We start from the raw sequence: 27662 nt of genomic DNA on the forward strand, positions 1-27662 counted from the left end.
AAATCCCGAATATGTTTTGAAAATCCAGAAAATTTCTTAAATTTCTATAATTTTTTAATAGTTTGGAGAACATTTTATAGTAATGCCGAACATTTTTGGAAAATCCCGAACATTTTATGAAAACACAGAACCTTTTTTGAATATCCAAAACTTTCTTTAAAAAATAAAACACATTTTTCATATTTGAAGAACATTTTTTGAAAATCTAAAACATTATTTAAACAGAAATATAAAAAACACCAGAAAATAATAAAGAAAAAAGAAAACAAAAAAATCCTTTTCGGGAAACTTTTAAGTTTCATAAAACCAGAAAAAACCGGCTGGAACCTCTTCCCAAAACCTACGCGATCTGGTGAAACTGGGCCGGCAGCATAGCTGTCCCTTGTGAAACCCGACGATTCGTCGCATCAAACTGCAAATAGGATTTTCCCTCCTATACAGCGGAGGCGCCCGATCCATCGCGTGCCTCGCTGCTAGCAAGAGCCGGTCCAATTTTTTTTGTTACGAAAATAAAAATATGAAATCAAAAAAGGTTTATACATTTTAAGAAAAAATGTTCATTCATTTGAAAAAAGCTTCATATCTTTAAAAAAGTTCATCATATTTGAAAAAAGTGCATCAAATTGAAAAAAGTTCACTCAAATTGGAAACAAAGTTCACTAACCTCTTTAAAAGTTCATTAAATTTGCAAATAACATTGAAATTCAAAATAAGTCATGTATTTCAAAAAAATATCATTGAACTGAAAAAAGTTCATAAATAAAAAAAATCACCCATTTTCAAAAAGATATTCGTCAAATTTCGTCAAAAGACTTCCTTTCAATTTCAAAGCCTGCATTGGTTTTCTCCAACTCTTCGAGTGAAAGGTGTTGATTCAATTCAACATGGGCTGGGGCAGTTTGCTGCACTTCCAGATTTTTTCTAAAGTCAGTAAAATTTGACTCGGCTGTATTCAGAGCTTCCTGCACAATGGGAGTTATCATTGTAGATATTATTCAATCATAATATGCCAGCAAGGTGCAACATGACACTTAAAGAGGCTATGATGAGATAAATGATATTAAGTCCCAAGCAGATTGCAAGCAATATACTTGACGCTTGGGGATTAATGTATGCCAGTTTTTTTGAGCATATGATACACGAAGACCCGGTTTATCTGATGAAGATGAGACGGTCCTTGGGGGCTACAGGTCGTTTCTTGAGAAATAGTAAAGAAGACCCGGTTCATCTCATGAAGATGAGCCGACCCTTGGGGGCTATAGGTCGTTTCTTCAGAAATATTAAAGAAGACCGGGTTCAACTCATGAAGATTAGACGACCCTTGGGTGCTACACGTTCATTCTTCACAAGTATTTTATGTACAAGACCCGACTCATCTCATAAAGACGAGCCGGCTCTTGGGGGTTACATAAGGATATGTAGAGTATACGACAAAGTTGAGCATGCATCATATTTTCTCTTCATCATGCCAACCAGGTTGGCTTCCATGTCCCGACTTGTAGAGAGGCGGCTTAAATAGCCAGTATGCAATTCCTCAGCACCGAGCTCCTCATAATGGGGAAGATCAAGCTTAGCTTTTCCCTTTTCAAGCAAAGACGTTTCACCCTTGGCAGTATGCTTGGTCTGCACATTGGGGGTCTCTGGAGTTGTATAACCCGTTCCATCGATAATAATTTATTCCTCAATCTTCTCATGAGAAGGAGCGCCTTCAGCTGTTTTTTGAGGACTGGCGGGTTAAGGTCATCTGCTGGCTAAGTTTCAGCATCCGTACCCTTAGGGCTCGCGGGCTCAATATGCTGAGACAGTTCATCATGATCGACCCGATGATCTTCACAGTTCTCAACATGAGTTTAACGAGTCGCCAAGGTTGGATTTGTCGGCTCAAGGACCTCAGGGTTAGTTGATGACTCACCAACTTTTCTCTTCTTGGTCTTAGCGTTGGACCTGCAAACAAGACAACATAATGAAGCGTATACAAGGTTAAGTTTTAAAAGGAAATATATGGTATAAGGAGAAAAGTTTACCCGTGGTTGATAACGAGGGTTGGCAGCTTTGTGGCGGTAGAGTCGCGTGATGACGGTGATGAATCCTGATAATTTGAATAAGAAAGGTTGAAAGGTTGCTCGATAAGCCCGGCTTTTGGAAGAGAAAAGGTTGGACTATGAGGCACCTCATGTTGTCGCTTGCGGGCGGCTGACTTATCAGGTAAGGAAGAAAGTTTATCTGTTGTGATGTCATCATTGATTTCCTGGATTTCCGACGGGTGATATCATTGAAGGGTAGGAGAAGAAAATTGCAAGTCTGCAGGCATCATAAGCCAACATTTCATGACCTAGAGAAGACGCAAATATGATCACAAGATAAGCCGCCAAGTTAAGGTAGTGATATAACCCCACGATATGACCCGCCCTATTGGGTCGGTTCATCCTGATGGCGGCTTGTAGGCAATACACTATTGGAAGTATGCCATAGAGGTAATAATAAAATAGTGATTATTATATTTCCTGTTTCAATATAATCGTTTATTATCCATGCTATAACTGTATTGAATGGAAACATAAATGCATGTGTGGATGTATAGACAAAACTATGTCCCTAGTGAGTCTCTAGTTGACTAGCCTCTTGATCAAGGATGGTTAAGGTTTCCTAGCCATAGACAAGTGTTGTCACTTGATGACGAGATCACATCATTAGGAGAACGATGTGATGGACAAGACTCAAACTATGAACGCGGCATATGATCGTGTCATTTTGTTGCTATTGTTTTCTGCATGTCAAGTATTCATTCCTATGACCATGAGATCATGTAACTCACTAACACCGGAGGAATGCCTTTTGTGTATCAAACGTCGCAACGTTACTGGGTGACTATAAAGGTGCTCTACAGGTATCTCTGAAGGTGTCCGTTGAGTTAGCAAGGATCAAGACTGGGATTTCTCACTCCATGTGACAGAGAGGTATCTCGGGGCCCACTCGGTACTACGACATCACATATAAGCCTTGCAAGCAATGTGACTAAAGAGTAGGTCATGGGATCTTGTATTACGGAATGAGTAAAGATACTTGTCGGTAACGAGATTGAAATAGGTATAGTTATACCGACGATCAAATCTCGGGCAAGTAACATACCAAAGGACAAAGGGAATGGTATACGGGATTATATGAATCCTTGGCATGGAGGTTCAACCGATAAGATATTCGTAAAATATGTAGGATCCAATATGGACATCTAGGTACGGCTATTAGATATTGACTTGGGAGTGTCTTATGTCATGTCTGCATAGTTCTCGAACCCGCACGGTCTGCAAACTTAAGGTTCAGTGACGTTTCAATATAGTTGAGTTATAGGTGCTCGTGACCGAAGCTTTGTTCAAAGTCCCAGATGAGATCCCGGACATCACGAGGGTTTCCGGAATGGTTCGGAAACTAAGATTGATATATTGGAAGTTGGTATTTGGATTCCGGAAGAATTTCAGGCATTGCCGACAGTGTACCGGGAGTGACGAATGGGTGTCGTGGGCCCACCAGGTCGGCCCACCACGACCCAAGGGGTCCACATGGGTTTATTAGATGCGCAATAAGGCTTAACGGGGTGACAAGTCATCCAAGGAAAGCCCATCAGGAAAAAAGTGGAAAATCGAAAAGAGGTGGATAATTTAGGAAGGAGTCCTAATCCAATTGGGATTGGACGAGGACTCCTCCCTCCTCCACTTCGGCCGAAGCCAAGGAGGCTCCCTTGAGCCTCAAGGCTAGCCCCTCCCCTCTTCCTATATATACTAGAGATTTTAGGGTTTTTGAGACACAACTTTGCCACGTGCAACCCTAAACCTCTACTTCGTGGTTCTTCCTCTAGATCAGATTTCTGCGGTGCTCAGGCGAAGCCCTGCAGGAATAGATCACCACCACCACCGGTGCGCCGTCACGCTGTCGGAGAACTCATCTACTCCCCCCGTCCCTCTTGCTGGATCAAGAAGGCGGAGATCGTCATCGAGTTGTACGTGTGCTGAACGCGGTGGTGCAATCCGTTCGGTACTAGATCGGGACGGATCGTGGGACGGCGGCGATTTGGATGGCGAAGACGTTCCACTACATCAACCGCGTTTCTTAACGCTTCCCGCTTAGCGAGCTACAAGGGTATGTAGATCCGATCTCCCTCTCGTAGATGATCATCACCATGATAGGTCTTCGTGTGCGTAGGAATTTTTTTGTTTCCCATGTAACGTTCCCCAACATACACAAGGGGGGCGGTAATGCTAAGGACAAGACCTACAAGGCAGCTTACCAAGTAAGCCAGTTGGTGACCCAGTACCCGAAGGTGGTGACTCAAGGCCCAAGAGGTGGAAGTCGCCTAGAATTTTCCTTGCTTAGGCGGCAAGGAAAGTATGAGATAGATTTGGTCATCAATCATAACATGAATCGGACTCTTGTGAACCTAGAGCCTCGGCCTATATATAAAGACGAGTCCCCGAGGCCAAAAGACTTAAGTTACAATCGATCAATAGCTAAGTCAAGCGGGTCCGCTCCCTTGTAATTGATCACGAAGCAATACACACAAAGCATGACGTATACTTTTACCTCGATCGCGAGGGGCCGAACCTGGCTACATCGTGTCTCTCGATTCCGATCAACCCCGACAAGATAATCACCCGGTTGTGACGACCTCACATCTAAGTCCTCACACTAGGACATCTGTCGTGACAAAACCACGACAGGACCCATAGCCACCCTCACAGCCCTCAATGCACGAGGCCGCTCTGAATCTAGAAAGCTTATTCATAAATAAAGATGTGAGAAATATATGAAAATAATGATACTACTAATCAAACAAACAAAGAAAAACAATATATATATATATATAACGGGTAGATAATTCGTAACAATATTCATAAATAAAGGTGGATAATTTAGTTTTATGATAAGGTAATTCGTAACGGGTAGCAAGTAACAAATGTAACAATGGTGCAGCAAGGTGGCCCAATCCTTTTTGTAGCAAATGACAAGTCTAGACAAACTCTTATATAAAGAAAAGCACTCCCGAGGACATATGGGAATTTATGTCAAGCTAGTTTTCATCATGCTCATATGATTCGCGTTCGTTACTTTGATAATTTGATATGTGGGTGGACCGGTGCTTGGGTGCTGCCCTTACTTGGACAAACATCCCACTTATTATTAAACTCTCTCGCTAGCATCCGCAACTACGAAAGAAGAATTAGGATAAATCTAACAATAGCATTAAACATATGCATCCAAACCAGCCCCTTACGAAGCAACGCATAAACTAGGGTTTAAGCTTCTTTCACTCTAGCAACCCATCATCTACTTATTACTTCCCAATGCCTTCCTCTAGGCCCAATTAATGGTGAAATGTCATGTAGTCCACGTTCACATGACACCACTAGAGGAGAGACAACATATATCTTATCAAAATATCGAACGAATACCAAATTCACATGATTACTTCTAACAAGACTTATCCCATGTCCTCAGGAACAAACGTAACTACTCACAAAGCATATTCATGTTCAAAATCAGAGGAGTATTAATAATCATTAAGGATCTGAACATATGATCGTTGATCAAATAAACCAACTAGCATCAACTACAAGGAGTAATCAACACTACTAGCAACCCACATGTACCAATCTGAGGTTTTGAGACAAAGATCGGATAGAAGAGATGAACTAGGGTTTGGAGAGGAGATGGTGCTGATGAATATGTTGATGGATATTGACCCCCTCTCGATGAGAGGATCGTTGGTGATGACGATGGCTTTGATTTCCCCCTCTCAGAGAGAAGTTTCCCCGGTAGAATAGCTCCACTGGAGCTCTAGATTTGTTCTGTCGAGGTTCCGCCTCGAGACGGTAGCGCTGCGTCCCGAAAGCTCTGATATGATTTTTTCCAGGTCAAACCCTTGTTATAGCAGAAGATGGGCACCGAACGCCTACCAGGGGCCCCACAAGCCTACAGGGCGTGGCTAGGGGGTAGGCAGCGCCCCTAGCTTGTGACCTCTTGGTGGGTCCCCTCCGGTATTTCTTTCGCCCATGTATGTTTGTATATTCCAAAACAATTCTCCGTAACTTTTCAGGACTTATGGAGCCGTGCAGAATAGGTCTCTCAGATTTGCTCCTGTTCCAATCCAGAATTTCAGTTGCCGACATTCTCCCGATTCATGTAATTTTTGTAAAATAAGAGAGAAAAGGCATAAGTATTGTACAATAATGTGTATTAACATCACATAATGCAATACATATTGATATAAAAGCATGATGCAAAATGGACGTATCAACTCCCCCAAGTTGAGACCTAGCTTGTCCTAAAGCGAAAGCCAAGATCAATAAATATGTCCACATGTTTAGAGATAGATGTGTCGATAAAATAAAATACGGACATGAAGGCATCATGGTTATCTTTAGAACAACAATACATATTGACATAGAATTTCTTATACTAGAGTAACAATTCACTCACAAGGCAAAATATGAATCAAGAACTCTATTGAGAACTAACAAACTATGATTTCAGTCATTGAAGCAATTCTAATTTATCGCAATGTAGGAAAGAGTAAAATAAGAGCTTGTACGGAAAATCCACATACTCAATCATCTTATGGTCTTTCATAATTGCTAACACTCAAGCGGTAAATATGAGGTCAAAGCTTCAATCGGACACGGAGAAAGATAAGGGCTTATAAATTTGCCTCCTCACGATTTACCTCAAGGGTAATGTCAACAATTACAACTCATGATCACCCACATCTGAGTGGATATATTTGTCTAGATCATTCCCCAACACATGACACTTGCCAAATGATAAAGGCGAAATAAAGTAAATGGTGAAGATCACCACGACTCTTACATAAAGGTCAGTACTAGAAAGTAAAGGTAACAGATAGGCCCTTCGCAGAGGGAAGCAGAGGTTGTCATGCGCTTTTATAGTTGGATGCGCAATCCCTTAATGCAAAAGAACGTCACTTTATATCGCCCCTTGTGATAAAGAACTTTATTATGCAGTCTGTCGCTTTTATTTCTTCTATATCACAAGTTCGTATAAAATTTATTTTCCTCCCACTAATAAAGCACACATATTTAAAGAGCAATTTTTATTGCTTGCACCGATGAAAACTTACTTGAAGGATCTTATTCAATCCATAGGTACGTATGGTGGACTCTCAAGGCAAAACTGGGTTAAAAGTTTTTGGATGCACAAGTAGTATCTCTACTTGGTGGAGGAGTTTCTCGCTAATATGAGGTGGAAGCAAGCGACACATGTTGAAGGATCTATAACCATATAACTTCTATTCGGAAATAAGCAAACATAACTCATTATGTTGTCTTCCTTGTCCAACATCAACCTTTTTGCGTATGATATTTTAATGAGTGCTTACAATCACAAAAAATGTCTAAGATAATATATTTATATGTGAACCTCTCTTTATTTATTACTTCTTTTTAATTGCAGCAATTACCAATAGCATTGTTTGTCAACTCACAACAAATTTCAATCGACATACTTTTTATATGTGAAGTCATCACTCCCCATAAGATCATTATGTATGCTTTTTTTTGCTTTTATACTACACTTCTTTCTATTTCTCAAGATCATAGCAAGCAAGCAAAGCCCTCGACTCAAAACTACTCTTTATTATATAACTCTCGGACTTGCTTACATAGGGGAACAAAAAGAAAACTCAAAACTAAATCACACTAAAACTTTATTCTACTAGATCAAGATATAACTAAAATGATCAAACGAAGAAAAACAAAATAGTAAAAACATTTGATGGTGATACGATACCGGGGCACCTCCCCCAAGCTTGGCACAAGCCAAGGGGAGTGGCCATACCCATGTGTTCAGTTGTCTTTCTTCGGAGGTGGTCATGTTTGAGTTGTGGGTGAGGTTGGAAGTTTGTCCTCCGTCTTCCAAGGCATGGGCTCACCATCGTGAAAATATGAAATAGTCTCCGGAATCCTCAAGCCTGCATCCAAACTCATTTTCTAAAATCTGTATTCATGCTCACATTTTTGGTTTTGCAGGTCATAGATCTGGGCTTGGAGGTTCTCAATTTTCTCATAAATCTTGAAGACGTGATCCCAGAGGTTATTAGCGTCCAGCTTGTGCTTATGGGTAAACTCCGCGATCATCAGGTGATTGGCATTAAGTCGTCGTTCCACCATCCCTTGGCACTTGAAGACTTATTGCTCCATTGCTTCGAGCCTTGCCTCCATGCTTTCGGTCTTCTTTGGTCCCTCAACATCACGGATGTGCAGGACCCCCTCATGCATCTCAATCGTTTGAGGGTGTTGCAGCACCGCCACAAGGTAGGGGTTGATGACCCTCTCAAAGAACTTGTCCTTCAGCGTACTTGAAGATGTCATGTTGATCTAAATCTGTTACAGAAACAACTCAAAATGAAAACATGAGATATTGTCGTGATACGACGGACAAAATGTTCGGGAGATTATATAATGAATTGTTGCTGACCTCGGGGAGTATTTGCTGCCTCTTGAGCTTGCGTTGGTTTTCCCTTGAAGAGGAAAGGGTGATGCAGCACAGGAGCAGTAAGTATTTCCCTCAGTTTGAGAACCAAGGTATCAATCCAGTAGGAGAATCAAGCCAAGTGTCCAGAGTACCTGCGCAAACACAACAAGCTTGCACCCAACGCTATAAAGGGGTTGTCAATCCCTTCAATATTGATTGCAAAGTGAGATCTGAAGACGGAAAGTGCAACGAAGTAAAAGTGTAAGGCTGAAAATATGATGTGAAGTAGACCCCGGGACCATAGTGTTCACTAGAGGCTTCTCTCAAAATAGCAAATATTATGATGGGTGAACAAATTACTGTTGAGCAATTGATAGAACCGCGCAAAGTCATGATGATATCTAAGGCAATGATCATAAATATAGGCATCACGTCCGAGACAAGTAGACCGATACTTTCTGCATCTACTACTATTACTCCACACATCGACCGCTATCCAGCATGCATCTAGTGTATTGAGTTCATGACGAACACAGTAACGCCTTAAGCAAGATGGCATGATGTAGAGGGATAAACTTAAACCAATGATGTAAACCCCATCTATTTACCCTTGATGGCAACAACACGATGCGTGCCTCGCTACCCCTTCTGTCACTGGGTGAGGTCACCGCACGGTATGAACCCAAAACCAAGAACTTATCCCATTGTAAGAATCATAGATCAAGTTGGCCAAACAAAACCCACAACTCGAAGAGAATTACAAGGATATGAAATCATGCATATAAGAGATCAGAAGAAACTCAAATAAGATTCATAGATAATCTGATCATAAATCCACAATTCATCGGATCTCGACAAACACACCGCAAAAGAAGATTACATCAGATAGATCTCCATGAAGATCATGGAGAACTTTGTATTGAAGATCCAGGAGAGAGAAGAAGCCATCTAGCTACTAGCTATGGATCCGAAGGTCTATGGTGAACTACTCATGCATCTTCGGAGAGGTCATGGTGTTGATGCAGAAGCCCTCCGTATCCGAATCCCCCCTCCAGCAGGGCACCAGAACGTGCCCCTGATGCGATCTTGCGGAGACAGAAGCTTGCACATGAACCGAAAGCAATTGTGTAGCTTGCAGGACCTTCATACTGCTTTGCATGCATGCCGTATTTTTCGTGCATACGTTGCTGGTCCTCCCGTGCCTCCGGTGTATCTTTTATCTTCCCATACACGCCTAAGAACCCTAGCGGGTTCACACAAAGATTCTTCATGACGTGCATCACGTCTATTGCAGAGCGGACTTCTAGGACTTTCCAATAAGGTAGGTCCCAAAATATAGATTTCTTCTTCCACCTGGGTGTGTTCGTCAACGCCATTTAGAACCAATTGTCCGCCAGGACCCTTTCCAAAAAATACTTTTAAATCCTTGACCATATGAAGTATATGATCACCAGTACGATGGACACGCTTCTTCCGGTAATCTGCCTCACCTTTGAAATGCTTGCCTTATTTTCATAAGAGATGCTTGATTGGAAGAAATCGATGATGTCCTAGGTACACATTCTTCTTACATTTATCCAATTATATACTTTTGGTATCATCTAGACAGTGCGTGCATGCATGGTATCCCTTGTTTGTCTGTCCTGAAAGGTTACTAAGAGCAGGCCAAACATTGATGGTCACAAACAACAACGCTCGTTGGTCAAATTCTTCCTGTTTGTGCTCATCCCACACACGTACACATTTGATAGCCCACAACTATAAAAGTTCTTCAACTAATGGCCTCAGGTACACATCAATGTAGTTGCCGGGTTGCTTCGGGCCTTGGATGAGCACTGACATCATAACAAAATTCCGCTTCATGCACAACCAAGGAGGAAGGTTATATATACATAGAGTCACGGGCCAGGTGCTATGATTGCTGCTCTGCTCCCCAAAAGGATTAATGCCATCTGCACTTAAACCAAACCAACAGTTCCTTGGGTCATCTGTGAAGTCTGGCCACTCTCTCTCGATTTTCCTTCACCGTGACCCATCTGCGGGTACTCTCAACTTCTCGTCTTTCTTACGCTCGTCTTTGTGCCATCGCATCAACTTGCCATGCTCTTTGTTTTGGAACAAATGTTTCAATCGTGGTATTATAGGATCATACCACATCACCTTGGCAGGAATCCTATTCCTAGGGCGCTGGTTCTCTACATCGTCACCAGGGTCATCGCGCTCGATCTTATAGCGCTCGGCACCGCATACCGGGCATGCATTCAAATTCTCGTACTCCTCACCGCGGTACATGATGCAGTCATTAGGGTATGCATGTATCTTCTACACCTCTAATCCTAGCGGGCAGATAGTCTTCTTTGCTTCATACGTACTGTCGGGCAATTCATGTTCTTTGGAAGCATCTTCTTTAACAATTTCAGCAACTTTTCAAAACCCTGGTTAGATACACCATTCTCTGCCTTCCATTGCAGCAACTCCAGTATAGTACCCATATTCTTCTTGTCATCTTTGCAATTTGGCTACAACAAATTCTTGTGATCCTCTAACATGCATTGCAACTTCAGCTTCTCGTGCTCACTTGCGCAATTTCTCTTTGCATCAGCAATGGTCCGATCAAGATCATCAGCGGGCTCATTTAGTGCCTCTACTTCAGCTTCTTGCCCCATTGTAGCACCATCATATTCAGGGGACGAAGGATAGCCGTCATCATCCTCTTCTTCATTCTCTTCCATTAGAACCCCTCTTTCTCCGTGCTTGGTCCAACAGTTATAGCTGGAAATGAAACCGGACGTAAACAGGTGTATGTGAATTACTTTTGACTTAGAGTAAGTTTTATCATTCTTACAGACATTACATGGACAACTCATAAAACCATCCCGCTTGTTTGCCTCAGCCGTACGCAGAAAAATCTGCAAGCCATTAATGAACTGGGGAGAGCATCGGTCTTCTTACATCCATTGCCGGTTCATCTTCATTAAACAAGACCGAAAAGACCAAATCAATACAAGTTCACACATAAGGTTCATACACACTTATTCTCATAAACAACATACAAGAGTTTCTAGCTAAAGCATTTAAATGCAACAACAAATGTGATCAAGATCGCAACTAAGGTTACAATTGATCCAACAACATAGTGAAACCAAGCCTCTTTATTAAGGGCATAATTTCTAATCCTTCTAATCTTCAAGCGCATTGCATGTGTCTTGATCTTGTGATCGTTGACAACTTCGGCAACATACAACTCCAATTTGATCTTCTCTTCTTCAATTCTTTTCAATTTTTCTTTCAAATACTCATTTTCTTTTACAACTAAATTTAACTTCTTGACAAGAGGGTCGGATACAATTTCCGCTTCACACACCTCCTAGATAAAAATATCTATGTCAACTTGATGGGCATAATTGTCATATAAACGAGACATGCAACAAATAATTATAAAAGAGAATATACCACATCTGAATCATAAATTGGACGAGGGCCGACGGGGACGCATCTCAAGACCATGACACTATGTATAACAAAATCATACAGGTAAGAAAACTATATAAATCATACAAAAATAAGATTTTTTTTGGAATAAGAAGGATAAGAATAAGAGGATCACCAAGGTGGAGCCAACGACGGGACGGTGCGGGTGATCGATGGTGGTTAGGACGGAGACGGGAAGGCACTAGTAAACCACACCTACACATATGCAAACTAAGAAGTTAATTTGAGCCCAAATTGCATATAAATCAAATAAACTCCCACATAATTACTCCCAAACTAAAACCCACAAATCACTACACTTATAGAGCATTGCACGATCCGATCTAGCAATGAGAGTTGAAAGGACAAAGTTGCTAACCTTTGTGAACACTTGGAGAGATGGAGTGCCTCAAATCTTCACAAATCTTGGTGAAAATTGGAGGGTGAGCTCGAGCAAGGGGAAGAACGGAGGAGAGAGTGGATAAAACAAAGCAATGAGCTCGGGCTGGACGAAGGGGTTTATATAGAAAACTCATTAGTCCCGGTTTGTATAATGAACCGGGAGTAAGGGTCCACATATATTCCCGATTTGTGATACAAACCGGGACTAAAGTTGCTAGTGGGGGCCGAGCCTGACAGAACACTGCCACCACCCCTGTAGTCCCGGTTTGTGACACAAACCGGGAATATAGGTCCAAATCGAACCGGGACTAATGATGCACGAGCCCACTGACAGCTCCTGGCCATTGGAACCGGGACTAATGGTCATATTAGTCCCGGTTCAAAACCAAACCGGGACTAAAGGGTCAAACGAAAGACATGTTTTCTACTAGTGCTGCAAGCTTCTTGACGCTTGGCAAAATAGGAGTTCTTAACTTCTGGTGGAGGATTTGAGATAGTCTTCACAAATGTGGACCATCTCAGATAGATGTCATCTGCTAGGTAGTATCCCTTGTTGTAGTGGTGCCATTGACATCGTAGTTAACCGGAGGAGCATGACCTTCAACAAGCTTGGCAAAGACATTCGAGCACTGCAGTATGTTGATATCATTGTGAGTTCCTGGCATACCAAAGAAGGAGTGCCAAATCCAGAGGTCATGCGTGGCCACTACCTCAAGTATCACACTAGAACCTCCTTTGGCGCCTTTGTACATCCCTTGCCAAGCAAATGGACAGTTTTTCCATGTCCAATGCATGCATTCGATACTTCCAAACATCGAGGAAATCTTCTTTCTGCATTTTGTGCTAGGATCCGAGCAGTGTCTTCAACATTTTGTGATCACAAATACGGAGGTCCAAAAACTGCCACCACTGCCCTGCAAAACTTGTAGAAACACTCAATGGTGGTGGACTCGGCCATGCGTCCATAGTCTTCAAGAATATCACCGGGAACTCCGTACGCAAGCATCCCCATAGTTGTCGTGCTCTTCTGGAGCGCGGTGAGCCCAACTGTGCCAGTGCAATCATTTTTGCACTTGAAGTAGTTGTCGAACTCCCAGATGGAATTCACAATCCTGAGTAAGTAATTCTGGATCATACAATAACAACGCCAGAATAATTTATCTCCATGCAGAGGATCGTCGACGAAGTAGCTGAGCAAGCAATAGCCTTCCAGTCGATGCCTTTGATTTGCCTTCAGCCGCCCGGCGCCGAGCCACCACGCCTCGGCTTTGCATTTCTCACGACCAGGTCGACCAGAGGTGCTCTCCATCCTAGGTGTCGGCATCGGCTTCTTCCTCCATTAGCGTCGCAAACTCCTCCTCGTCGTCAGAGTCCATGGCCCAGGCAAATTGCCGAAACCTGGCGGGCGTGGCGGACGCACAGCCGCGTACGTGCCCAGAGCACCGGGAAAACTCGCCAAGAAGCAGGGAGAGGGCGAAGCCACGGTGAACCCTACATTCGTCGATGGGAGACGGCCTTTGTAGCGGCGGTCGATAGGTGGGCGGCGCCAGAATCGACACGGTGGTAAAAGGTGTGGTGCGCCAACGGCGGATCCGGAGAAGAAAGGGCTTTTTTCGCCTAAGAGGGGGGCTGACGCATCGTTTTTTCCTTTCGCCGGCATCTCCGGGCACCCCCAGCGGCGTCCCCGAGCGCCCCCAGCGCACTGGGTTCGGGTTGGGACCGCTGGGGCCAATTTCGTCCCTAAAGGTGAAAAACCCGGCTCCTCGAGGCGCGACTGGGCCGTTTTTTCCTTGCCGGCGAAAGAAAATGGTCTGGGGAGGGCCTGTTGGGGGCGTGGCTGGAGATGCTTTAAAGGGGCACTTCTTCACGATCGTGAATGGTAGGCGACTCCACTGCTCGACTAATAGTCCGATGATTAATGGGGTGCATGTTTCATATCCTAGTATTATTCTTGCTCATGTTAAAGATTTGTTTGCCTCTCTGCTTGCGGTTAGGCCGGGCTCTGTTTTTTTTATTTCTCCACCTTTGTGGGTCCATCATACTCAGGTCTTCGAGGATGAGAACCTTTTGCTCTCGCCCCCCCCCCTCCTTTCCGTTGAGGAGATTGAGGCAATGATTTCCTCTGCCAATGCAAACTCTGCTTCTGGCCCGGATGGTTTCTCGATCCCCTTCTTTAGGAAATTCTGGCCAGTGTTACGTGACCTTGTCTGTGTGATCATTCAAAGGTTTTGCTTAGGGACAGTTGACATTTCCAGCCTCAACTATGCCATTCTCTCTCTCATTACCAAAGTCAAGGGCACGGAGTCCATCTCCCAGTTTCACCCTATTGTCTTGATCAATAACTTCGCCAAGTTTCCGGCAAAAGGTTTTGCCACGCGTCTCTACCCTATTGCTCACCGGGTCCTCAACCCCACCTAAATGGCCTTTGTGAAGGGCTGATTCATTCTCGACGATATCCTCCGCCTTCATGAAATAGTGCATTATCTTACAGCTGGGGGCTCCTGTGCTATCATTCGTAAGTTAGACTTTGAAAAGGCCTATGATTCTATAGTTGGGACTTCCTTCGTCAAGTCCTGCTTGCGAAGGGCTTTGAGGACACCTATGTCCATCGGGTGATGCAGTTGGTGCCGTAGCGGCTAGTGCGTCTATCAAGGCATCCTATCGAACCACATCTTGTAAGATTTATTCCATCTAGCATATCCGGGGTCCTAGCCCTAGCCCTCTCCTCGTTTCCCGTGCTAACCCTAGCCCAGCCGCAGCTTCCCACCTCCCACCTCAGCCGCTGCGGCCCTCCAGGCCCATCCGGGGGCCTCCCAGGCCCGAAGCAGCCGCCGCCGTCCCCTGCGAGGCCGACTTTCGCGAGCTCCCACTATGAGAAGATCTAATATGAGTATGAGTGTATTTGTGGAAGATAGAGAGCATTAATACGACCATATCCAAAATGGAAGATCTAATATATATTATGTGGGGAGGTTGATGAATCGCGTGGTCGTTCTACAGATACTTATTATTTGGATATCCATGATCAAGCTATGTTACATTGATGAATCTATGGATGAGATCCATCTTGGATATCCATGTTCAAGTTATGTTGCACTAATGAGTGTATGGATGTTAGATGTGTTACTGCGAGAAGACCTAAGATGACCATCTGTGTATTTGTGGAAATTAGAGAGCATTAATAGAGATGAGATCCGAAATGAGCACCAGTATATCCTTGTGCATTCTACGGAGGCTCATCATTTGGATATCCATGATCAAGGTATATATAAAATTAAAGGAAGCCACATGTGTATTAATAAAAGAAAATCTGAAATGGGGATCAATCGTACTTGTGGATGCAAAGGGCATCATTACTAGGAGGTGCAAAATGTGCACAGGTTGGACACTAATTAATATGCATATCCATGATCGGGAGGCATACTGCATGCATTTATGAAATCTTAATGCACGCACTATATATAAATAAAACGCAACCTCCATCCATCCATCTCTACAACATACACCCTTCCCTATCCATTTCACTCTATCTCCCTCTCCTTCAGTATATATATAAATATATAGTTCAATAGCCTTCCAGCTAGCGATGGCAACAATGCCGTCCATCGTCTTCTTCCTGATCGTCTTCATGCTCCTTTCCAGTGCCATAGCTACTCAAGCTGCTGGTGGCTCTGGCCCCAGCAAACCTAAGGCGACAAGCCTCATGGTGGAAGCGTGCAAGAACGCCTCGGGTGAGAGTGACGACCCTGATGTCACACAGGAATTATGTTTGTCGACCTTTCAGTCGGACAATCGGAGCGCCGAGGCTAAAGACCTCCCTGGCTTGGTGCTCGTCTCCATCGACATCCTTAAGGGCCGTGTCACTGATGTTGACGTCAAGGTGAAGAGAATGCTTCAAACTTCTAAGAAAGGCACGGTGGCGATGTACGCTCTCAGTATTTGTGAGGTGCAATATGAGAACGCGGTGAGGACGCTCAACATCTGCCAAGCAATGATAAAGGATCACCCTGCAGGTCACCTGCAATCCATGCATCTGCCCCGATGTGTGGATGCCGCCGATTACAATGCCATAGAATGCCGTATTAATCTTGAAAATGTGCCAGGGGTGGAGCCGCTACTCACTGATAACGAGAGGCTGCACATCCTCTTCAACCTCAACCTTGCCTTGGTTGCACCATATAATGTTGGTCATTAGTACTCCTGTATAATGTTTGTTTGTATCTGCGAGAAAGGATAATAATGATAATGCCAGTGATTACTTAGTTTACTCTTATTTATGTCTCCAAACAATGATTTTTTTGGTTGCTCTTCTTATTTGAAATAATGATCATAACGTTTGTTGTGGATAAATTTTACTCATTTTTGTCTTACGGTATACCTACGGCTGGTTATGATTATCAACATATATCACGGACAGATATGAGTAATCCAGAATGTTAATGTTTGCATCAAGAATATATACCTACGGCACGTCGTGGTCACGGAGCCAGAATGTTAATGTTTGCATCAAGAATATATACCTATGGCACGTCGTGGTCACGGAGCCAGAATGTTAATGTTTGCATCAAGAATATATACCTACGGCACGTCGTGGTCACAGAGCCAGAATGTTAATGTTTGCATCAACAATATATACCTATGCCACGTCGTGGTCACGGAGCCAGAATGTTAATGTTTGCGCTATAGTAGTAATATTTTCTGTGTCGTCGTACGACAGAAATGAGTAATGTTCCCTTTTATAGCGTACCCTCAAAAGAAAGAGACAAGTTATCCGAATTATAGTAATGCTCGCGGCGCCGTTCCCTTCTTGAAGGCGTCGCTTTGGAGACCTTGGTGTTGGGTGGCGCTTGTTGGTGGTGGGCGATAGTGGTGATGTGGTCCTATCCTAGCATGGATACGCGTCCCTTGCTTGAAGATGGACTGGTGTAGGTGGAGGTCGTCGTTTGGCGTCATGATGGCGTCGATGGCGGAGGCACCTGCCAAGGCTGGTACCTCAATCTGAGCTTGCGTTGGTTTTCCCTTGCGTTGGTTTTCCCTTGAAGAGGAAAGGGTGATGCAGCACAGGAGCAGTAAGTATTTCCCTCAGTTTGAGAACCAAGGTATCAATCCAGTAGGAGAATCAAGCCAAGTGTCCAGAGTACCTGCGCAAACACAACGAGCTTGCGCCCAACGCTATAAAGGGGTTGTCAATCCCTTCAATATTGATTGCAAAGTGAGATCTGAAGGCGGAAAGTGCAACGAAGTAAAAGTGTAAGGCTGAAAATATGATGTGAAGTAGACCCCGGGACCATAGTGTTCACTAGAGGCTTCTCTCAAAATAGCAAATATTACGATGGGTGAACAAATTACTATTGAGCAATTGATAGAACCGCGCAAAGTCATGACGATATCTAAGGCAATGATCATACATATAGGCATCACGTCCAAGACAAGTAGACCGATACTTTCTGCATCTACTACTATTACTCCACACAACGACCGCTATCCAGCATGCATCTAGTGTATTGAGTTCATGACGAACAAAGTAACGCCTTAAGCAAGATGACATGATGTAGAGGGATAAACTCAAACCAATGATGTAAACCCCATCTTTTTACCCTTGATGGGAACAACATAATGCGTGCCTCGCTACCCCATCTGTCACCGGGTGAGGTCACCGCATGGTATGAACCCAAAACCAAGCAGTTCTCCCATTGCAAGAATCATAGATCAAGTTGGCCAAACAAAACCCACAACTCAAAGAGAATTACAAGGATATGAATGTTGGGGAACGTCGCATTGGAAACAAAAAATTTCCTACGCGCACGAAGACCTATCATGGTGATGTCCATCTACGAGAGGGGATGAGTGATCTACGTACCCTTGTAGACCGTACAGCAGAAGCGTTTAGATAACGCGGTTGATGTAGTGGAATGTCCTCACGTCCCTCGATCCGCCCCGCGAACAATCCCGCGATCAGTCCCACGATCTAGTACCGAACGGACGGCACCTCCGCGTTCAGCACACGTACAGCTCGACGATGATCTCGGCCTTCTTGATCCAGCAAGAGAGACGGAGAGGTAGAAGAGTTCTCCGGCAGCGTGACGGCGCTCCGGAGGTTGGTGATGACCTTGTCTCAGCACGGCTCCGCCCGAGCTCCGCAGAAACGCGATCTAGAGGAAAAACCGTGGAGGTATGTGGTCGGGCTGCCGTGGAAAAGTCGTCTCAAATCAGCCCTAAAACCTCCGTATATATAGGTGGGAGGGAGGGGGCCTTGCCTTGGGGCTCAAGGAGCCGCAAGGGGGTCGACCGAGTCCAAGGGGGAGGACTCTCCCCCCCCCCCCAAACCGAGTTGGACTAGGTTTGGTGGGAGGGAGTCCCCCTTCCTTCCCACCTCCTCCTTTTTTTTTCTTTCTCTCTTGATTTTCTTCTCCTTGGCGCATAGGGTACTTGTGGGCTGTCCCACCAGCCCACTAAGGGCTGGTATGTGTCCCCCAAGGCCTATGGGCTTCCCCGGGGTGGGTTGCCCCCCCCCCCCCGGTGAACTCCCGGAACCCATTCGTCATTCCCGGTAACTCCGAAAACCTTCCGGTAATCAAATGAGGTCATCCTATATATCAATCTTCGTTTCCGGACCATTCCGGAAACCCTCGTGACGTCCGTGATCTCATCCGGGACTCCGAACAACATTCGGTAACCAACCATATAACTCAAATACGCATAAAACAACGTCGAACCTTAAGTGTGCAGACCCTGCGGGTTCGAGAACTATGTAGACATGACCCGAGAGACTCCTCGGTCAATATACAATAGCGGGACCTGGATGCCCATATTGGATCCTACATATTCTACGAAGATCTTATCGTTTGAACCTCAGTGCCAAGGATTCGTATAATCCCGTATGTCATTCCCTTTGTCCTTCGGTATGTTACTTGCTCGAGATTCGATCGTCAGTATCTGCATACCTATTTCAATCTCGTTTACCGGCAAGTCTCTTTACTCGTTCCGTAATACAAGATCCCGCAACTTACACTAAGTTACATTGCTTGCAAGGCTTGTGTGTGATGTTGTATTACCGAGTGGGCCCCGAGATACCTCTCCGTCACACGAAGTGACAAATCCCAGTCTTGATCCATACTAACTCAACTAACACCTTCGGAGATACCTGTAGAGCATCTTTATAGTCACCTAGTTACGTTGCGACGTTTGATACACACAAAGCATTCCTCCGGTGTCAGTGAGTTATATGATCTCATGGTCATAGGAATAAATACTTGACACGTAGAAAACAGTAGCAACAAAATGACACGATCAACATGCTACGTCTATTAGTTTGGGTCTAGTCCATCACGTGATTCTCCCAATGACGTGATCCAGTTATCAAGCAACAACACCTTGTTCATAATCAGAAGACACTGACTATCATCGATCAACTGGCTAGCCAACTAGAGGCATGCTAGGGACGGTGTTTTGTCTATGTATCCACACATGTAAAGGAGTCTTCATTCAATACAATTATAGCATGGATAATAAACTATTATCTTGATACATGAATTATAATAATAACTATATTTATTATTGCCTCTAGGGCATAATTCCAACAGGCTCCCACTTGCACTAGAGTCAATAATCTAGCCCTCACATCACCATGTGAATTACATTGTAATGAATCTAACACCCATACAGTTCTGGTGTCGATCATGTTTTGGCCGTGGAAGAGGTTTAGTCAGCGGGTCTGCTACATTCACATCCGTGTGCACTTTGCATATATTTACGTCCTCTTCTTCGACGTAGTCGCGAATGAGGTTGAAGCGTCGTTTGATGTGTCTGGTCTTCTTGTGAAACCGTGGTTCCTTTGCTAAGGCAATGGCACCAGTGTTGTCACAAAACAAGGTTATTGGATTCAGTGCGCTTGGCACCACTCCAAGATCCTTCATGAACTGCTTCATCCAGACACCCTCCTTAGCCGCCTCCGAGGCAGCCATGTACTCCGCTTCACATGTAGAATCTGCTACGACGCTTTGCTTGGAACTGCACCAGCTTACTGCACCCCCATTAAGAATAAATACGTATCCGGTTTGCGACTTAGAGTCGTCCGGATCTGTGTCAAAGCTTGCATCGACGTAACCTTTTACGGCGAGCTCTTCGTCACCTCCATACACGAGAAACATCTCCTTAGTCCTTTTCAGGTACTTCAGGATATTCTTGACCGCTGTCCAGTGATCCACTCCTGGATTACTGTGGAACCTACCTGCCATACTTATGTCCAGGCTAACATCCGGTCTAGTGCACAGCATCGCATACATGATAGAATCTATGGCTGAAGCATAGGGGACGGAGCGCATATGCTCTCTATCTTCATCAGTTGCTGGGCACTGAGTCTTACTCAATCTTGTACCTTGTAAAACTGGCAAGAACCCTTTCTTGGACTGTTCCATTTTGAACCTTTTCAAAACTTTATCAAGGTATGTGCTTTGTGAAAGTCCTATCAGGCGTTTTGATATATCCCTATAGATCTTAATGCCTAGAATGTAAGCAGCTTCTCCTAGGTCCTTCATAGAGAAACTTTTATTCAAGTAACCTTTTATGCTCTCCAAAAGCTCTACGTTGTTTCCAATCAGTAATATGTCATCCACATATAATATTAGAAACGCCACAGAGCTCCCACTCACTTTCTTGTAAATACAAGATTCTCCAACCACTTGTATAAACCCAAATGCTTTGATCACCTCATCAAAGCGTTTGTTCCAACTCCGAGATGCTTGCACCAGTCCATAAATGGATCGCTGGAGCTTGCACACCTTGTTAGCATTCTTAGGATTGACAAAACCTTCGGGTTGCATCATATACAACTCTTCCTTAAGGAAACCGTTAAGGAACGCCGTTTTGACATCCATCTGCCAGATTTCATAATCGAAAAATGCAGCTATTGCTAACATGATTCTGACGGACTTAAGCATCGCTACGGGTGAGAAAGTCTCTTCGTAGTCCACTCCTGGAACTTGTGAAAAACCCTTTGCCACAAGTCGAGCTTTATAAACGGTCACATTACCGTCAGCGTCCGTCTTATTCTTAAAGATCCATTTGTTCTGAATAGCCTTGCGGCCCTCAGGTAGTATCTCCAAAGTCCACACTTTGTTCTCATACATGGATCCTATCTCGGACTTCATGGCTTCTAGCCATTTGTTGGAATCTGGGCCCACCATTGCTTCTTCATAATTTGCAGGTTCATTGTTGTCCAACAACATGATTGATAAGACGGGATTACCGTACCACTCTGGAGCAGCGCGTGATCTCGTCGACCTGCGTGGTTCAACAGAAACATGAACTGAAGTTTCATGATCATCATCATTAACTTCCTCCTCAACCGGCGTCGCAACGACAGAGGTTTCCCCTTGCCCTGCGCCACCATCCAGAGGGATGAGAGGTTCGACAACCTCGTCAAGTTCTATCTTCCTCCCACTCAATTCTCTCGAGAGAAACTCCTTCTCGAGAAAAGCTCCGTTCTTAGCAACAAACACTTTGCCCTCGGATTTGAGATAGAAGGTGTACCCAACTGTCTCTTTTGGGTAACCTATGAAGACGCACTTTTCCGCTTTGGGTTCCAGCTTTTCAGGCTGAAGCTTTTTGACATAAGCATCACATCCCCAAACTTTAAGAAACGACAACTTTGGCCTTTTGCCATACCACAGTTCGTATGGTGTCGTCTCAATGGATTTTGATGGTGCCCTATTTAAAGTGAATGCGGCTGTTTCTAATGCATAACCCCAAAATGATAACGACAAATCAGTAAGAGACATCATAGATCGCACCATCTCTAACAAAGTATGATTACGACGTTCGGACACACCATTACGCTGTGGTGTTCCAGGCGGTGTTAACTGTGAAACAATTCCACATTTTCTTAAGTGATCACCAAACTCGAAACTCAGATATTCACCCCCACGATCAGACCGTAGGAACTTGATCTTCTTGTTACGATGATTTTCCACTTCACTCTGAAATTGCTTGAACTTTTCAAATGTTTCAGACTTGTGCTTAATCAAGTAGACATAACCATACCTACTCAAATCGTCAGTGAAGGTGAGAAAATAACGATATCCGCCGCGTGCCTCCACACTCATTGGACCACACACATCGGTATGTATGATTTCCAATAAGTCACTTGCACGCAACATTGTTCCGGAGAACGGAGTCTTAGTCATCTTGCCCATGAGGCATGGTTCGCACGTGTCAAGTGAATCAAAGTCAAGTGACTCCAAAAGTCCATCAGCATGGAGTTTCTTCATGCGCTTTACACCAATATGACCCAAGCGGCAGTGCCACAAAAATATGGCGCTATCATTGTTTACTCTAACTCTTTTGGTCTCAATGTTATGTACATGCGTATCGCTATCAAGATTCAATATGAACAATCCTCTCACATTCGGTGCATGACCATAAAAGATGTTACTCATAGAAATAGAACAACCATTATTCTCTGACTTAAAAGAGTAACCGTCTCACAATAAACAAGATCCAGATATAATGTTCATGCTCAACCCAGGCACCAAATAACAATGATTTAAGTTCATCACTAATCTCGACGGTAGCTGAAGTGACACTGTGCCGACGGCGATTGCATCAACCTTGGAACCATTTCCTACGCGCATCGTCACTTCATCTTTCACCAGCCTTCGTCTATTCCGCAGTTCCTGTTTCGAGTTGCAAATATGAGCAACAGAACCGGTATCGAATACCCAGGCACTACTACGAGAGCCGATTAAGTACACATCAATAACATGTATATCAAATATACCTGATTTTTCTTTGCCCGCCTTCTTATCTGCCAGATACTTGGGGCAATTGCGCTTCCAGTGACCCATACCCTTGCAATAGTAGCACTCCGTTTCAGGCTTAGGTCCAGCCTTGGGTTTCTTCGGCGGATTGGCAACAGGCTTGCCGCTCTTCTTCGAATTGCCCTTCTTGCCTTTGCCGTTTCTCTTGAAACTAGTGGTCTTATTCACCATCAACACTTGATGCTCTTTACGGATTTCAGACTCTGCGACTTTCAACATCGCAAACAACTCGCCGGGAGACTTGTTCATCCCTTGCATGTTGTAGTTCAACACAAAGCCTTTATAGCTTGCCGGCAGTGATTGAAGGATTCTGTCAGTGATAGCTTCTTGCGGGAGTTCAATCCCCAGCTCAGCTAGACGGTTTGAGTACCCAGACATTTTGAGCACATGTTCACTGACAGATGAGTTTTCCTCCATCTTGCAAGCATAGAATTTATCGGAGGTCTCATACCTCTCGATCCGGGCGTTCTTCTGAAAGATAAACTCCAACTCCTGGAACATCTCAAATGCTCCATGACGCTCAAAGCGACGTTGAAGTCCCGGTTCTAAGCCATACAGGACTGCACATTGAACTATTGAGTAGTCCTCCTTACGTGCTAACCAAGCGTTCTTAACATCCTGATCAGCCGTAGCGGGTGGTTCATCTCCTAGCGCAGCATTAAGGACATAATCCTTCTTCCCAGCTTGTAAGATTAGCTTAAGATTACGAGCCCAGTCTACAAAGTTGCTTCCATCATCTTTCAACTTAGCTTTCTCTAGGAACGTATTAAAATTCAGGATGATTGTCGCGTGAGCCATGATCTACAACACAAATATATTCAAAGTGGACTTAGACTATGTTCAAGATAATTAGAGTTCAACTTAATCAAATTATATGCTAAACTCCCACTCAAAAAGTACATCTCTCTAGTCATTTGAGTGGTTCATGATCCACTTACACTATCCCAAGTCCGATCATCACGTGAGTTGAGTATAGTTTCAGTGGTAAGCATCCCTATGCTAATCATATCAACTATATGATTCATGATCGACCTTTCGGTCTCATGTGTTCCGAGGCCATGTCTGCACATGCTAGGCTCGTCAAGCTTAACCGAGTGTTCCGCGTGCGCAACTGTTTTGCACCCGTTGTATGTGAACGTTGAGTCTATCACACCCGATCATCACGTGGTGTCTCGAAACGACGAACTGTAGCAACGGTGCACAGTCGGGGAGAACACAATTTCGTCTTGAAATTTTAGTGAGAGATCACCTCATAATGCTACCATCGTTCTAAGCAAAATAAGGTGCATAAAAGGATTAACATCACATGCAATTCATAAGTGACATGATATGGCCATCATCACGTGCTTCTTGATCTCCATCACCAAAGCACCGGCACGATCTTCTTGTCACCGGCGCCACACCATGATCATCCATCAACGTGTTGACATCGGGGTTGTCGTGCTACTCATGCTATTACTACCAAAGCTACATCCTAGCAAAATAGTAATCGCATCTGCAAGCACAAACGTTAGTATAAAGACAACCCTATGGCTCCTGCCGGTTGCCGTACCATCGACGTGTAAGTTGATATTTCTATTACAACATGATCATCTCATACATCCAATATATCACATCACATTGTTGGCCATATCACATCACAAGCATACACTGCAAAAACAAGTTAGACGTCTCTAATTTTGTTGTTGCATGTTTTACGTGGTGACCAAGGGCATCTAGTAGGATCGCATCTTACTTACGCAAACACCACAACGGAGATATATGAGTTGCTATTTAACCTCATCCAAGGACCTCCTCGGTCAAATCCGATTCGACTAAAGTTGGAGAAACGGTCACTTGCCAGTCATCTTTGAGCAAAGGGGGTTACTCGTAACGATGAAACCAGTCTCTCGTAAGCGTACGAGTAATGTCGGTCCAAGCCCCTTCAATCCAACAATACCGCGGAATCAAGAAAAGACTAAGGAGGGCAGCAAAACGCACATCACCGCCCACAAAAACTTTTGTGTTCTACTCGAGAAGACATCTACGCATGAACCTAGCTCATGATGCCACTGTTGGGGAACGTCGCATGGGAAACAAAAAATTTCCTACGCGCACGAAGACCTATCATGGTGATGTCCATCTACGAGAGGGGATGAGTGATCTACGTACCCTTGTAGACCGTACAGCAGAAGTGTTTAGAGAACGCGGTTGATGTAGTGGAACGTCCTCACGTCCCTCGATCCGCCCCGCGAACAATCCCGCGATCAGTCCCACGATCTAGTACCGAACGGACGGCACCTCCGCGTTCAGCACACGTACAGCTCGATGATGATCTCGGCCTTCTTGATCCAGCAAGAGAGACGGAGATGTAGAAGAGTTCTCCGGCAGCGTGACGGCGCTCCGGAGGTTGGTGATGACCTTGTCTCAGCACGGCTCCGCCCGAGCTCCGCAGAAACGCGATCTAGAGGAAAAACCGTGGAGGTATGTGGTCGGGCTGCCGTGGAAAAGTCGTCTCAAATCAGCCCTAAAACCTCCGTATATATAGGTGGGAGGGAGGGGGCCTTGCCTTGGGGCTCAAGGAGCCGCAAGGGGGTCGGCCGAGTCCAAGGGGGAGGACTCTCCCCCCCCCAAACCGAGTTGGACTAGGTTTGGTGGGAGGGAGTCCCCCTTCCTTCCCACCTCCTCCTTTTTTTTTCTCTCTTGATTTTCTTCTCCTTGGCGCATAGGGTACTTGTGGGCTGTCCCACCAGCCCACTAAGGGCTGGTGTGTCTCCCCCAAACTTCCCCGGGGTGGGTTGCCCCCCCCCCCCGGTGAACTCCCGGAACCCATTCGTCATTCCCGGTACATTCCCGGTAACTCCGAAAACCTTCCGGTAATCAAATGACGTCATCCTATATATCAATCTTCGTTTCCGGACCATTCCGGAAACCCTCGTGACGTCCGTGATCTCATCCGGGACTCCGAACAACATTCGGTAACCAACCATATAACTCAAATACGCATAAAACAACGTCAAACCTTAAGTGTGCAGACCCTGCTGGTTCGAGAACTATGTAGACATGACCCGAGAGACTCCTCGGTCAATATCCAATAGCGGGACCTGGATGCCCATATTGGATCCTACATATTCTACGAAGATCTTATCGTTTGAACCTCAGTGCCAAGGATTCGTATAATCCCGTATGTCATTCCCTTTGTCCTTCGGTATGTTACTTGCTCGAGATTCGATCGTCAGTATCCGCATACCTATTTCAATCTCGTTTACCGGCAAGTCTCTTTACTCGTTCCGTAATACAAGATCCCGCAACTTACACTAAGTTGCATTGCTTGCAAGGCTTGTGTGTGATGTTGTATTACCGAGTGGGCCCCGAGATACCTCTCCGTCACACGGAGTGACAAATCCCAGTCTTGATCCATACTAACTCAACTAACACCTTCGGAGATACCTGTAGAGCATCTTTATAGTCACCCAGTTAGGTTGCGACGTTTGATACACACAAAGCACTCCTCCGGTGTCAGTGAGTTATATGATCTCATGGTCATAGGAATAAATACTTGACACGTAGAAAACAGTAGCAACAAAATGACACGATCAACATGCTACGTCTATTAGTTTGGGTCTAGTCCATCACGTGATTCTCCCAATGACGTGATCCAGTTATCAAGCAACAACACCTTGTTCATAATCAGAAGACACTGACTATCATCGATCAACTGGCTAGCCAACTAGAGGCATGATAGGGACGGTGTTTTGTCTATGTATCCACACATGTAAATCAGTCTTCATTCAATACAATTATAGCATGGATAATAAACTATTATCTTGATACAGGAATTATAATAATAACTATATTTATTATTGCCTCTAGGGCATAATTCCAACAATGAAAGCATGCATATAAGAGATCAGAAGAAACTCAAATAAGATTCATAGATAATCTGATCATAAATCCACAATTCATTGGATCTCGACAAACACACCGCAAAAGAAGATTACATCGGTCAGATCTCCATGAAGATCATGGAGAACTTTGTATTGAAGATCCAAGAGAGAGAAGAAGCCATCTAGCTACTAGCTATGGACCCGAAGATCTATGGTGAACTACTCACGCATCATCGGAGAGGTCGTGGTGTTGATGAAGAAGCCCTCCGTATCCGAATCCCCCCTCCGGCAGGGCACCAGAACGTGCCTCAGATGGGATCTTGCGGAGACAGAAGCTTTCGACGACGGAAAAGTATTTTCGTGGATCTCTCTCGTAGTTTTGGTTTTTTCGGGAATTTGTAGGCGGAAGAGGTAGGGCAGACGAGCCACCGGGGGCCCACAAGCCTGCTAGGCGCGCCCCCCTGGCCGCGCCTAGGGGGCTTGTGGCCTCCCCTGGTGGCCTCTGCCTTGGTTCTCACGTCCCTTGTGTATCTTCTGTTCCGGAAAAAATCTGTTCGGAAGTTTTATTCCGTTTGGACACCGTTTAAAATTCTCCTCTGAAAGGGGTCAAAAAGACGGAACAAAC

General features: G+C 44.5%; 1 protein-coding gene across 1 annotated transcript; it reads left to right on the forward strand.

The window, feature by feature from the left end:
• Positions 1–15835: 15835 nt before the first annotated feature.
• LOC123399729 lies at positions 15836–16627 on the forward strand. Its single transcript, XM_045094116.1, has one exon. The coding sequence runs from the start codon at positions 15941–15943 to the stop codon at positions 16547–16549; it is 609 nt and encodes a 202-aa protein (XP_044950051.1). The 5' UTR covers positions 15836–15940; the 3' UTR covers positions 16550–16627.
• Positions 16628–27662: the final 11035 nt, after the last annotated feature.

Source organism: Hordeum vulgare, chromosome 5H (assembly GCF_904849725.1).
Source record: "Hordeum vulgare subsp. vulgare chromosome 5H, MorexV3_pseudomolecules_assembly, whole genome shotgun sequence".
NCBI classification, from domain to species: Eukaryota; Viridiplantae; Streptophyta; class Magnoliopsida; order Poales; family Poaceae; genus Hordeum; species Hordeum vulgare.

What these genes read in the sequence shown, in the direction of transcription:
- LOC123399729 (XM_045094116.1), top strand. Translation starts at nt 15,941, where the DNA reads ATGGCAACAATGCCGTCCATCGTCTTCTTCCTGATCGTCTTCATGCTC.